We start from the raw sequence: 14,262 nt of genomic DNA, 5'->3' as shown, positions 1-14,262 counted from the left end.
TGCTTCTCTTCACCCAGGGGTACAAATGGGTACATTCGAGGTTGATATTGTGGATGAAAAGGCCTTTGGAGCGATATAAACTGTTGCCCAGGTTGTATCCTCCCAAGGGAGCTGAGAAACATTAAAAGGGATGTTATTGGCCCCATGACCAGGGCACTAATGTAAAGCGCATTGATACGGTTATTATGAAATGCGCTATATAAGAATTGTTTATTATTCTTTTAGTTTTACAAACACCATGCATGTCAACCATCTGGGATAATATCAAAAACTTTGGTGTTGTGTTCTTTTCGGGAACATTAATAGTACATTTTTGTCAAGGTTGTTGATATATCTTGTCATGCGCTGATATTGACCATTAACAATCTAAATAAACATTCAGTTTTATGGGACTATTCCTGTTTCAAAGTTAATACACATCAAAACTGTTGCCATGGTTAGGTTCCGACTACATGTATTAGTACAAATTACAAGGTAATGCGTAATTTCAAGTTAACTCAATGAGTATATTTCATTTGAAAATTAACAGTTCTGTTGTCAATGTGTTCTTACATTTTTGCATGGAATTAACCATCACAATTAGCGTCAATCAGGTAATGATATTTGGTCTTTGGTAAAAAAGTAAGACGATTTTATCAAGTACAAAGGCAAGGAAGGTATTTGAACGTTCCCATTTCTCTCACACAATCCTCTTCTAATGTTCTTGCTACACCACATGCAGTATTTCAGAGGATGTCTCTTCGTTGCTGCATTGCCACATCTTCTGCGACAATGATCAACTGGGTACTTTTTTGTACGGCACACAACTCAATGTCCATAACAATTCTACAGGTAAATTATACATTATACCTGCACATCTTCATTCACTGTGAGGAGGGATTCAACTCATGGCCAAAAACTTGATGTACAAAAGGTATCCAAACCCCTTGACTGAATGGTCACCCAAATCTCGAATTCATCCCCAAGCTAGTGATAGGATTTTAAAGATAAACCGAAAAGAGTTCTAGACCTTCTAAACAATGACATGAACAAAGAACATTGCTGTTATGCGAATATAATCATGTGACTTATTAACATAAAATGTCAGAACTGCTCACTAAACACCAAATAAATAGCAAACCAATTTCTGCTCAGGTCCAAAGTGAAATCATGGCAGCTCAATTCTGATCTTTGAAACCTAATGTCCTTTTTCCAGAACGCCCTGTAGTGGTACCTATATTATGTCTACAGTACTCAATATTACTCACACAAACCCTTTTATTCACTTAAATAAGCCCAAGTCCCATAGTCATTTCGTAAAGTTAAGAAATTCTTCAAACACAATTGCATACAGATAAAATCATTACAAAATATGTATTTACAAAGGCAGATATCAAGGGGAAAAACACCTTATGTTTAACATCCATGAAACATTGTGTGAAAAGAGCTAGATGATGAAATGACCTATCAAGAGAATAGCAAGTCTTATTCATCATTTCTACAATGAGTTTTAAAAGAGAAGATAAATTGTTTTCTTTTATCAATATTTCTTCAAATTCATACAATATTAAAAAAGCTAAATCATGATTGCGGCACCAAGTACTTTATTATTGATATAATAACTACTTTATAAAACTGACAAACTAATCTAAAGTCAATCAATACCCGACAAATTGACGCTCTTAACTACTTGCAACTGTCAGTTTTCTTTGGCACTTGGATAATGGACTGATGAGATTGCCATAAATTTAAAATATATTGATGTCCGTCTACTTTTTGCTCTAAGCTATGCTTTCTAGTCCTGAAATTTCTTTGAACCAATACAAGACAAAAATTTGTACCTCATTTAAAAAATGCAATATGTTTACCTTCTACCATGTATTTTAGAAAATATTGTATACATAAAGTTTCAAACTATATAGCACAGAATTTTGTTGTTTTCTTTTGCATGATTTTTCAAAATGTTTAGGAAAATTAAAATTGAGAAATAGACAAAACTGAACACTGAACAACTTTGATTTAATCCAGGTTTCATTGAGTTTCTACCTTGTCACTTTGCACCAGTTTAGAGAAGTTTATACATGTTGGGACTTTGTACATAGACCTTTTATGCCAAATTGCTCTTTACAGTCCAAAATTAGTTAGGACTCTCTATCAAGCAACCTGAACTGGCCTGCATTAAATTTTCAGCCCTAGCCGAACTTACACAGGACCTTTCAAACCAGGGACATTCCACACAACAGTTCAATTTGGACAGACAGTTATTTCAAATTCCTGTACTTCTAAATTCGTTTACAAGCAGTGCACTTTATAAAGCACCATAAGAAATGCAAGATCTTAAGAGGAGTATTTACAATAAAGACGAGTTGAGCCTGAATCACATAGCATCTCCCATGCCGTCTTCCACACCAGCTCCATCCGATTTCATGGAACTGAAGCTGAGAACTGGTTCTTTCATCTCGTCAAAGTCATTCCTGGGCTTCCAGATAGCTGATGTTGTGGAGGGATTACCACGACCGATACTAGAAGGGTGAGGAGAGAAAGATTTCAGGCTAAGTACCGTCTACAACAGTACACTCAAATAAACAGATGTGCAAGTTCAGTATACTCAGAGTAACAGGTGTACTGGGTTTGTTTGTTTAGATGATCTTCCCATCGAGGGAACTATGCAAACTCCCACAAGGGGATATAAACCCCAAGCTGTCAACAACCAATGTCTCTCATACAAATATTGGTTTAACATCTATCATTATGAATTGCACAAATCAAGAAACTTTGATTCAGCGACAACATTTATTCTAGTCTTTGTGAAAATCAGAGGTTAGCTGGGGGATTCGAAATCACAACCTTGTGGTTGCCAGTTCTGCAGTCTAGGTTCTGTATCAAGGAATGGCAACTACCTACAAGATTGATGTCCGACAAGTTTTCATAAAAGTTGAACGAAGCATTGGGCCTAACATCACTGTTTTCGAAAAAATTGCCCTTTAACCCCTGTTTATACTTCCGACGAATGCGATTGCCATACATTTTGACAACACAAATTTGCAACAAATAATTTGCAACAATTGAAATGTGCTCAGGTCCTGCGAAATATTCACTGTGAAAACAGCCCTGTGATGTCAAAATTCATATAGCATTTGCAGGAAGTATGAACCAGGCTTTATTCTACTGTGAAAGCTTGCGTCAAATTGACAACAAGATGTTGTCAGCTGTGGGATTGGTGCTTTTTATTCTAACCAAACAACTTCACAGAATGGTGCTCCCACAAATGACGTACAGAAGCGTTGCTGTCACTGGACTTTTTGCAAAACTTACTTCAAAGCAACACAAAAGGGTGTTCAAATTAGGTGTCTGAATACAAATTAAAAGCTGTTTAGTCTTGTGTTAACTAAATTTCTTTACTAATTGAACACTTAAAAAATGGTTTAGCAAAGCTCAATTAGTGTGGTTTTCATTCAGACTGGACTTGAAATAAAATCCCTCATTTAAAGCTTACTTTTTGTTTCTTCCCCTCAGGTAGCCAACAGCTATTATGATAATGACCACAACGACAGTGCCCAGGATAAAACCTATAACCAACATGACCGCTCCAGACACACCACCTGGAAATAACAACAATTATTGATGTATGAGGAAAAAAGTTGTAAGAAAGTTGGCAGAGAGCAACATTTGATTTGTAGTTATTGCTGTTAATGATATCTGGGTATGAAACTAAAGTATACCTTAAAAAGGAACTTAATCAGTTTTGCATTCAGGTACCTCTGCAAGTTAACTCATTGAAAACTGATGGGGCTAACCAGGTTAATTAAAAAAGGACATTAGATATGAACATTTAATATTAATAAAATCAGTGTAAGTTTGAAAAAAAAAACCTGCTGATAAAGGTGCTTGCAATGAACCATACTCTTTCATGATGAATATTCTGGGTTCTTTTACATCAAGCATAAGGGACTTTAGATATTTCATCAGACATGTACAAATGACAAAGCATGGCAGAGTGTGCTTAAAGGGAAGGTACACATTTGGTAATTGTCAAAGACCAGTTTTCTTACTTGGCCTGTGAAAATTTGAGCTAAATTGGTCATCGAAGAAAAAACACTCTTGTTGGATGAATTTGTGTGCTTTCAGATAGGAATAAAAGACTTCTGGCTAAAAGTCTTTTATCATTTTAGTGAGAAATAACTTCTTTCTCAAAATCTATGTTACTTCAGAGGGAGCCGTTTCTCACAATGTTTTAAACTATCAACAGCTCTCCAATGCTTGTTACCAAGTCAGTTTTTAAGTTAGTATTTATTTTGAGTAACTACCAAACGTGTACCTTCCCTGTGAGGAAACAAGCATCATGGCCTGCCAAGCCAAGATTAAAAAACAACATTCTCTGAATGGCAAAACTAAAACATGATATTATACCAAAAGGCCCCTTGCATACATGTATAAACTCACAATCTCAAACAGTCCTAACTGAGTTCAAATGAAGACCTATCATTGGCTGATAGTTGTGTGTGGCAAATACTAACATGTGCATTTCGTTTGTTTGTCCTCAGCTATGGCAGTGTTTCCAATCAGTCCATAGCACCTACCAGAAAGATCATCAGCCTTCTGATAGAATAATTATGAAATACTCTTGTGTTTTTTAATGAATGCACTCTGCCCAAAACCATTGATGGACCTGTTTTTGATATGTTATTTGAAAGCTCGACATGACTTTGAACTAGGAATCTGAAAGACTTAATTCAACATTCTTGAAAACTAGACGACCAAACTTAAAAGACACCTTCCCTCCACAAAAATGTACAATCCCTGTTTATGAGGACTAAAATAATTGTTTTCGTCTAAATACGTATCTGCTTTGCAATATTTGTTTATTGAGATCTACAAAACTAGAATGAAAAGACTCTTTACAAATCCCTGATGTGCCCTACTTTTTATTCTACTCAAAGAAACATTCATAAGATTGAAAAGAAATAACCCTTCATATATTAAAATAAAGTTTCGTCATAGATAATGTTAGCGTCCATTTACACCCCTTACCAATATTCTGCCTTTTCATTGGTTTAGAGCGCGTCACATAATATGTCTAAATTTTACTATACGATGGCCGTGTGATAGCGCATCGGTTTGCCGTGCGCTACCGAAGACTAGCACACGGCGTGCAGTACCCAGACGTCCGTTGCGTGTACGAGGATGATAAATAATAGTCTGTAACCATTTCGGATTACATGACACTACATGCAGCACAGTAACAGTTTTCACAGTCTGTATTCGCGCCGTCCGTGGATTGTAGCATTCAGGTCTGTAACTTAATAGTACAGTATTTAGAAATGTTTGGGGTGTTATAAAGCAAATATTGACTGCTTTTACTCATGCAATGGTTACAACTATGACTCCCTCGGTGATCCCCAGAGCGCTCTATTTTCCCATAGTACTCGAAGTCAATATTTGTATACTAGCTTCAATGAAAGGTCACTTACCATCTTTTGGTCCAACTACTGGTTGTTTCTTAGCTGAGCAGTTAGCAACTCCTATAAAGACAAAAGGTCAAGATAACTCAAGCTCAAAGTTTTGAACTACATGAAAACATAAACAAAGTGCATCAGCTTGATCATATAACCTGTACTGGTGCAGCTCCAGTGGCTCCAGATCCAATGTCATCTCTAGAACAAAACTTGTTTTTGGTGGTCGCGTTTTGAGATATCGCCGGAAAGTTCAGAGCAAATATATTCAAAAAGGAAGATAATCCCTAAAAGAAATATATCATCTGAAAGACGTATCTGACAGCAACACTTCTCAGATTCAAATTAAGGGCATAAAAACAGACAACTTTCATCTGAGAGACGTATCTGACAGCAACACTTCTCAGATTCAAATTAAGGGCATAAAAACAGACATTTTTCGAAAAACTCCACATTGCTTTGAAGTGAAACATTTCTTTAGTGTATGAACTGTATAATGGAATGCCAGCATTGGAAAATGCCAAGATTGTGCGGCCTATGTGCACATGTGACATATAAATTTGCAACAGGATAGTACATACATTTCAACTTGGTTCCATCTTTAATAAAAGTTTCTAGTATTACAGCTTGCTTTGATAAACCAGAATCAAGAGCCAGACTTACTTTGACATTCTGGAATGGGTCTTGACCATTCACATCCTGCAATGCATTGTAAGACATTTTCACCAACGATCTCATAGCCTGGGTCGCACTTAATCTCAACAGTTGATTGAACCTCATAAGAAGTTGCATCTCTGCTGTAGCTACCATGCATTACAGCACCTGGCAGTTCACAAGCCACTGTTCACAGGAAACAAAATACATACAAAATAACATTTACAATTTATATAACTAGCAGAAAGACGAAGAAGAAGAAAAGAGAAAAAAAAAAACAGCTTTCCACAGGTAAAGCATTCAGTTGTGGAGTTTGTTGGCTAGTTCATCGGCCTCAAGTCTGACGGCTGAATCATCAGAGTATGGGTTCGATTCCTGATCACGAAAATTATGTCCTTGAGCAAGGCACTTATTCTAGTTATGACACCTGTGTCATTAAGAAAGACACTTAACCATGATGCTTCGTCCTTTCGACGTAAAGCCGTTTGTCCCGTGTGTTGTGTAATGCACATAAAAGAACCCGGTGCCCTTATCGAAAAGAGAAGGGGATCACCCTGGTGTTCCTGGTTTGAATGGCAGCATATTGCGCCACAGCACCTTGTAAACCATTACATGGTGCTATAAAGGAATAGGTCTCATAATTAAAAATGTAGCTCCACATACCTTGCAGGCAAAAATACTGAGCGCTTTGATACAATACGTCCCAAGCGGTGGTGATAAAGCACTTTATCTTCAAGTACGTGCTAATCCTCCAATCAGATTGGCAGAATGGAGTGGTGATAAAAACCTATATTACACGGCTAATATCACTACCATGCGTATTGTGTGTTCTATAAGTCACGCGCCAAGTTTGCTTGAAGATAAATACGTTATCACACGCGCGCTCGTTGAAATACAGAAAATATAGCGCGTCTGCGTCCCATATCCAATTTGGCCTTTGGCCTCGTTGGATATAGAACAGAAGCGCTATATTTTTCCGTATTCCACTCGCGCTTTTCTGATAACTTATAATATACGAACCAAGTACTAATTACCTTTACATTCTGCAACAGCCTCAAATACTAATCCACTACATGTGTATCCTCCTACAGTATGCTGACAGTCCCCAAGTTTCTCTTCTGAACCAGTACAGTTAACATTAGACCAGTGAATACTGCCTTGAGCACGGGCAGGCTGAAGTCCCTTCTGTGTTCCTGTCATATCAATAAAGGAGGGGAAGGGGTTTAAACAAATTATAAAGACAAACCAAAGTCCATAACAAGGGAATCAATGTGTGGTGAAGAGGTTTTCAACTAGTGGTTTAATCCCAACGAGGCCTGGTTCTTGATAACTTTACCGAGACGAAGTCGAGATAAATTATCAAGAACCAGGCCTCGGCGGGTTTAAACCACTAGTTGAAAACCGATTCAACACACTTTGATTCCCATTCATAAATACCTTTTCGGTCAAAACATCAACACTTTTTGGTCAAAAAGTAAAATAAATGCAAAAATTATAATTGTTCAATGATTTTTTTTAACACAAACCCCTCCAGCTATGAAATGGTTAAGCCCTCCACCGCCCTCGGGTAAACAACTCCTTATAAGGAAATGCTGTGCGCATCGTGCATATCGCGTGATGTGGCACAACTGTTTCAGCCGTTGCTCTCCACCAATAGGAATGAACAGGTGCAAAGCTCGCGTGTCACGCCCATATTTCAACAGTTTTTACTGGTCATAAACAAAGGTTTATACACACCCATGTGACGCGCTCTCCACCAATAGGAAAAGCGAAACTGTCTGAGGTATTTATGAATAAAGGTTTATCATGAGCTTAATCAAAACATGTACAGTTCTACATTGACTACAGGTACAAAACATGCCAAAGAAACACCACAGGACTCAATTTCATAAAGCTGGTAAACAAAAGGGTTCCACATTGACACAATCAAAATAAACCCAAAGAATAAATCAGACAAAAAACGATGACAATGACATTGCTTTTTAACGTTTGTTGTTGTGAACACTGAATTTTATAAGTTAAAATTCATCATAAGTTGGGTGAAGACTTCTACAGAAGACTATATGATGAATTCCCCCTTAACAAAAGCTTTTTGATATATATCTCCCCCTCCCCTTGCATTAAATAAAACAAATACAAAATTTAGCTAGGTTTCAGCTCTTGTGACTTTACAAAAATAAATGTGTTAGTGATCAATTTTTGAACTATGTTTTTTTTCTACCAGACTTAGTTAGCGGTTCGTGTCTCATGATTCAAGATGCAAGATCTAAACTTCACAATACTTGGAAAATAGTAGAATCAGACCTACATCTAGGCCTACGACTACAAGATCTTTTTAGAATAACTCTGGTTTACATTTCAAGTTTTTGTATATGGTGATGTCTTGTTTTTAAAACACAGGATATGGTATGTCATGTTTTTATGTCATGACGAAGAATAATAAATAAATGAATGAATGAGGGAATGAGAACATCCTATCTTTTGCAATCATTCTTGTTTCATTCTTGTTTCCATATAAAGGCCATATGTAAAATTAGTGTGGTCCCCAATATGAGATTAGACCGATCATAGTCTTTTTGTATTCAGGCAATCAAACAGGTCTATTCTCTTTCTTACCTTTATAGGCGCAGTAGTCAAGTTGTCTACATGCCACTCTGCCTTCATTGGGTCCCCAGTTATCTGCACATATAGACCCCCATTGATTATCCACTAGGATTTCAACAGCACCAAAGGCACGGTTTACACCTCCAGTAAGGCGAATATCTAACAAGAAATCAAGAAACATTATTAACCACAATGGAAACTCACTGTTTAAATTTTCAATGAAAAATTTACTAGACTGGGACTCTAACCAGCAACCTACCTGTATCTGAGCTATCTAGACCTATGTTGGCGGTCTCCCTATTTTGTCAATATCTTTGTTCAGGGTGCCAGTCAGAAGCCATTCAACCATTTTAATTGTTAAAACTGCCATGTGAGCCAGGGATCACTCACAAATTGCATTGTAGCCAGGGCATCACCTTAATCAAATATTCAGCCCCAGATCAAGAAATAGAGAAGTCAATATAGCGTCTTATATTCCCACTGCTGCCATTTTGCATGCACAGTTGGGAATTCAGGGTGTGAAGATGGTATGTTCACTTAAAGTATTCACTTTGACTTTCTAATAGAAACGCTACCCTCCCCCCCCTATTTTGAAAGACAATTTGTCCGCCAATAAGCAAGACATTTCTTTCAGGAATTACCGCCGAATCCAGAAATTTACTCCTCTGCAGCAGACTAAAAAGCAAAAAAGTTCTCAAAAGATACCAGAAATCCACACTGCAAAGTATATAGATACTACACAGCGACCTGAATATATTCATTGAAACCTCATTGAAATGCCTCCAAACCCAAATATCAAACTTATGTTTGATTGCACAGATTTAAGCTGGCTCTTTAAAGCAGAAGGTGAGTGTCCTCATTCATTAACCGCACCCTCTTTTAACCAGATCTGAGAAAAGGCTCCAAAGTGCTGTCATAATACCCAGAATAAAGGAGATGACTGATGGAATGGAATGGCTTTCCTAGATGGCTTAGACAGTAAACAGGAACAGCATCTAAAACACATGACTATCACATGGAGTAAGATTCAAAAATATTGGGGAACCAACACCTACAAACTGTTTCAGGGTCTAATTGATAAAAAATTGTTGAAACCTATTTATCCGCTTACACTTTTTGCCAAAATGAAGGATTCAAAATAAAAATTGTTAATCAATAGGTTGGCTATTCCAGTCTTGTCCAAAGATTGGTGAAGTGACCAAGGAGAGGTGGATATTGATCACCTGTAAAGAGGTTGGTCTTGTGTGCAAGGGATAAGGACAAACCTTTGTTTGTCTGTCCTTGTTGTCCCTTGTCTTTGTGAGAATCATACAGTGTTAGTCTGTCAATAGGCTAGGGTACAAAAGACAAGGCTTCACCCAATTCTAACTTTTGCCAATCTGATTTGTTAATAATGTTGGCTACTGGTTATACTGTCTCAGTTATATATCTGTGAAAACCAATGATGTATTATATCAAAGGGCAATACTGAAATAAATGTTAATTGAATTGAGTGTCTAACTAATGAGTCGCTTGATATATGGGCAGACACACTATCTACAGAAACCATTTAATGCATTATCAAACTATACCTTTGCAGATGACTCCTGCTGACATGCTACCAGGGCATGTTTGAGAGTTTGTTGGCTTGGACTCACGAGGGCAGTCTCCTAATAGGCTCTCCTTGCCAGTGCACTGCACATCTCTAAAGTGAATAGGGCTGGCATTGCTACCCAGTGAATACTTCTGAGTGTTCATGGCACTTGTGTTGAAAAGTTGTTGACAGACAACATCAGCATTCTGGAATTAAAGACAACTGCAATCATTAAGAATTTGAAAAGTTGATAAAGGACACGTAAGTAAAAGAAACCCTTAAAATACAGAGTTGCAATCTACAGCAAACAACTTAGCACAGTACTTTGTGATAAATTTGCCAAGTACTGGGAGCCAAACACAACCTTGAATGGATGAAATTATCTGCATTGTATTGAGCAGCATATAGTTTGGATAAATTTAGCAAAACATTTGTCAACAAGTTTGTTGAGGAAAACTGAGTAATTACTCTGTTGAACAGAACAGAAGGAAAACATAATTTTCAGCCTTTGAACCATTTTATAGCATTAGATTTTATTAATTTGAATAACAGGTATGATAATGTGCATCATTAGTTGTGGAATCATATGATAAACTACACATGAAAATGACTGGGTAATTGTTTACATAGTTTGGAGCTGAACAAAGAAAAATTGACAAGAGTGAGCGTTGAACCAGTACATCCTGATTAATATGCAGGCACTATTTACTTATGTTGGCCATCTCCCTATTTTGTCAATATATTTTGTTTGAGGTGCCAGTCAGAATCCTTACAACCGTTGACTGCAGTATAGCCAAGGACCACATCCAAGATTACTACACAAACTGGGAAGCTTGCCAATCAGCTTGGTTTGTTGATCAAGAATGGAAAGGTCTATTGGATTGATATGAAGGGAAAGTTCATACCTTTATTCCCCAGTTATTGCCAACTACCAAGGGAGGTTTATTGAAGGGAAAGTTCATACCTTTATTCCCCAGTTATTGCCACATACTAATCCCCATTTGCCATCCCTCAAGACCTCCACTCGACCTCGCAGTACATTGGTTGACACACTCCCATTTTCATACGTCAATCTCAGATCTAAAAAAAATAAAATAAAGGTAAATGGTAAAAAGGACGTTTATTGGTTTGCAGAGGAATATCCAAGCAAGTTATATTTCCAAAGCAGACTCCAATCCTCTTGTATTCAATATGCATATGGTACATCAAACATATTGGTTTAAATCCACTACATGACAATTCCTTCCAATCCTCTAGTTTTTCAGTCCTTTTGGTTTCAGACCATTTATACCGTAATACACCGTAAAGTGGCCATCTGGCCTTGTGGTGTTGGGCGATATCTCTGAAAAAAACATTAGCCCCCCTCCCCCCCCCCAAAAAAAAAAAAACAGAAATTAACCCTGACATGTACGTGCCTAAAAGAGTTATCAGACCTACCTGTACAGACGACTCCAGCATCCTCGTAATGTTGACAATTATGGCTACCCCAGCCCTCATGCCGACAATCCTCAAGTAACTCCTCGGTACCACTACATGCTAAACCATCAACCAAAATGGGGCCTGTTCCCTGACCAAAGTTGGCACAACACTTTGCAGAAAGAACCTGTGCATAGTAAATCACAATCATAGATTATTCCCAATGCATCAATTGTGCAATGAACTTTATGGTACAGAAAACTCTCAGAATTTCGTTTAGGAAACCTTAAGAGGTCAAAAGTCAAGGAACAAGACATCTTATTGGAATTTCAACTGTTTATTTTTTTGTTTGCATAGTAATTTTTTTCTCATGTTCAGAGTTTTAAATAAAGGTAAGAAAGAATTATTATCATCTGACAGTCCAAACTGAAGGTACAGAAGTTGTTCAGTGCAAACATTCCAAACTACAAAACCTATCACATCAAAAAGGGTTCTTACATGTATTTTGGTAACCTGCGCTAGCTGTGTAAGCAGGGAATGCCTAGTAGTGTGGAGTATGCACACGCACAAACAAAAACTCTCTGCTAACCCAAAACATAAGCTGGACGTAAGCAGAGAATTCCCTGCTTCCGTAAATGCTGATTATTTGCTAATGGTAAGTAGAACTATGAAATTGCACCCTTACCTCATAATTGCCAAGCTGTGTACAGACAACTTTAGCATCATTGACATCCCATCCATCATCACAAACTGTACCCCATTGTCCATCATGGAACACCTCTACTCGTCCTTCTAGGTCAGTTCGCCCTCCTACCAATCTTAATCCACCTAAAGACAACATTCAATATAAAATATGCTTCAATTACAATAACAACAAAGGCACTGGACAACTTTGGTAATTACTCAAATTAATTGTTAACATAAAAGCTTACTTGACAAGCAATAGAGAGCTGTTGATAGTATAAATCATTGTGCGAAATGGCTCCCTCTGAAGTAACATACATGGAGTTTTTGAAAAAGAAGTAATTTTCCATTAAAAAATTTGATTTTGAGACCTCACTCCCAGTAATGAATTTAAAGTAAAAGGCTGGTCTTTGACAATTACCAAAGGTGTCCAGTGTGTTAATGTCCCAAGTAAATACACCAACAAAGGATATATATATAATGTGGCAAAATTCGGAAATTCTTTAATGGAGCTTTTGACGTAATGAAAGCTATTGTACATGGCTATTTTTCTTCCAGCCTCACTTTGGTGTGACTGATTTTTATTGGCTACATCTAAATATTGTACATACCTCTGCAAACAACAGCTGCATCAGCATCGTCACACTGATAATTTCCCCAAGATTTGTGCGGACATTCTAATATATTCATTTCCGTTCCTGTGCAATTGAAGTCAGATAGATGAATAGGCCCTGAACCATTCTTAAACGCATGTATAGACTCTGCTGTACTATTATATAGTTGCCTACACAAAACATTGGCATCATTAATATCCCAGTTTGTTCCGCAAATCCGGCCCCAAATCCCGTTGTGGACAATCTCAACTCGACCCTTAGGAAGGTTGGAGGACGAATCATCAATAGCCAAGCGAATTTCTGTTTTGGAAAAGAAAGGAAACAATTAAGTTTTTGCACTTCTATGGTTGGTCAGGTTGGCTTTCCACCTCTAGGGCCCTGGTTCGAATCCCACTGGGGAAATAATGTGGATTGGGTTTTCAGTCCCTACCTGGCTGTGCAGGTTTTCCCTGGGATGAATCTATAGGGGTTTTTCCTCAATCATCTAAAACTTAAACTTCCTTTTTTTGTCTTCTCTCCATGAGGTTCTTGGAATAGTGATTAAATTTGTTTTCCTCAGAGTTCTCGGCTTGGCAACCAGAATAAAAAATGTGTATTAATAATAAAGACATTCATTGTCCTAGGAAGTGCTTACCGAAAGAGTCAACTTAATCTGGATGACTATTTCTTGAACTGTATGCGTGGTCAGTACTTGAAAAGGAGAGAATTCCTTCCTTTATTTATTTATTTATTTATTTCTTATTTACCCTGGGGAAACCTCTCAGTGGAACACTGTTTTTCAGAGATGCCCAGCAACTACATATACACATTAAATTTTTTAAATTGTATTAATATAAAAATATGTTTATAAAAACATTAATTAATATTAAAAACAGAAAAACAGCCAAATTTAAATAAAGACTATGGATAATTATACCACAACACTCAACAGCACTACAACTTTATAACAAGCAAAATACAATAAAGACAATGATTAAAATTCTGGTCCAGCCAGGAAAAACACCACAAGCCCCATATATAAAATCAGATTTTTGTATTGAACTTTAAAACTTTCTACAGTGCAGGGCAAGGGATTTTTCAGTGCAAGGGGGAGCTGTTGAATGAGTTGACCCCATGAGCAGAAAATGTTCGTTTACCTGAGTTGGTTTTAAGTAGTGGGGGAGTAGAAGTAAGACTTTTATATACTAAAATGTTTAAGTGACAATTTCTCCTGGCACTTAAAGACTCCAAGCCAAGAGTAGATAAAATAGTGTGTGTGAAAGTTCTCTGGGGGAGGAAAAATATA

At 37.3% G+C, this 14,262-nt stretch overlaps 1 protein-coding gene across 1 annotated transcript in view; it reads right to left on the bottom strand.

The window, feature by feature from the left end:
* Positions 1 to 231: 231 nt before the first annotated feature.
* The window catches only part of LOC117304833 (scavenger receptor cysteine-rich domain superfamily protein-like), a 46,030-nt gene continuing 31,999 nt past the window's right edge, over positions 232 to 14,262 (bottom strand). Inside the window, exons 9-19 of the mRNA XM_033789448.1 lie at positions 12,975 to 13,277; positions 12,365 to 12,507; positions 11,701 to 11,866; positions 11,228 to 11,343; positions 10,262 to 10,469; positions 8,703 to 8,849; positions 7,121 to 7,279; positions 6,096 to 6,272; positions 5,451 to 5,501; positions 3,476 to 3,581; positions 232 to 2,501 (exon numbers count right to left, since the gene is read on the bottom strand). Of these exons, the coding sequence (XP_033645339.1) occupies positions 2,357 to 2,501; positions 3,476 to 3,581; positions 5,451 to 5,501; positions 6,096 to 6,272; positions 7,121 to 7,279; positions 8,703 to 8,849; positions 10,262 to 10,469; positions 11,228 to 11,343; positions 11,701 to 11,866; positions 12,365 to 12,507; positions 12,975 to 13,277 (1,721 nt within the window). The 3' untranslated portion in view covers positions 232 to 2,356. The remainder of the gene's footprint in view (positions 2,502 to 3,475; positions 3,582 to 5,450; positions 5,502 to 6,095; positions 6,273 to 7,120; positions 7,280 to 8,702; positions 8,850 to 10,261; positions 10,470 to 11,227; positions 11,344 to 11,700; positions 11,867 to 12,364; positions 12,508 to 12,974; positions 13,278 to 14,262) is intronic.

The sequence above is a fragment of the Asterias rubens genome, chromosome 21 (genome assembly GCF_902459465.1).
Source record: "Asterias rubens chromosome 21, eAstRub1.3, whole genome shotgun sequence".
NCBI classification, from domain to species: Eukaryota; Metazoa; Echinodermata; class Asteroidea; order Forcipulatida; family Asteriidae; genus Asterias; species Asterias rubens.
This window is presented reverse-complemented; position numbering and strand designations above follow the sequence as displayed.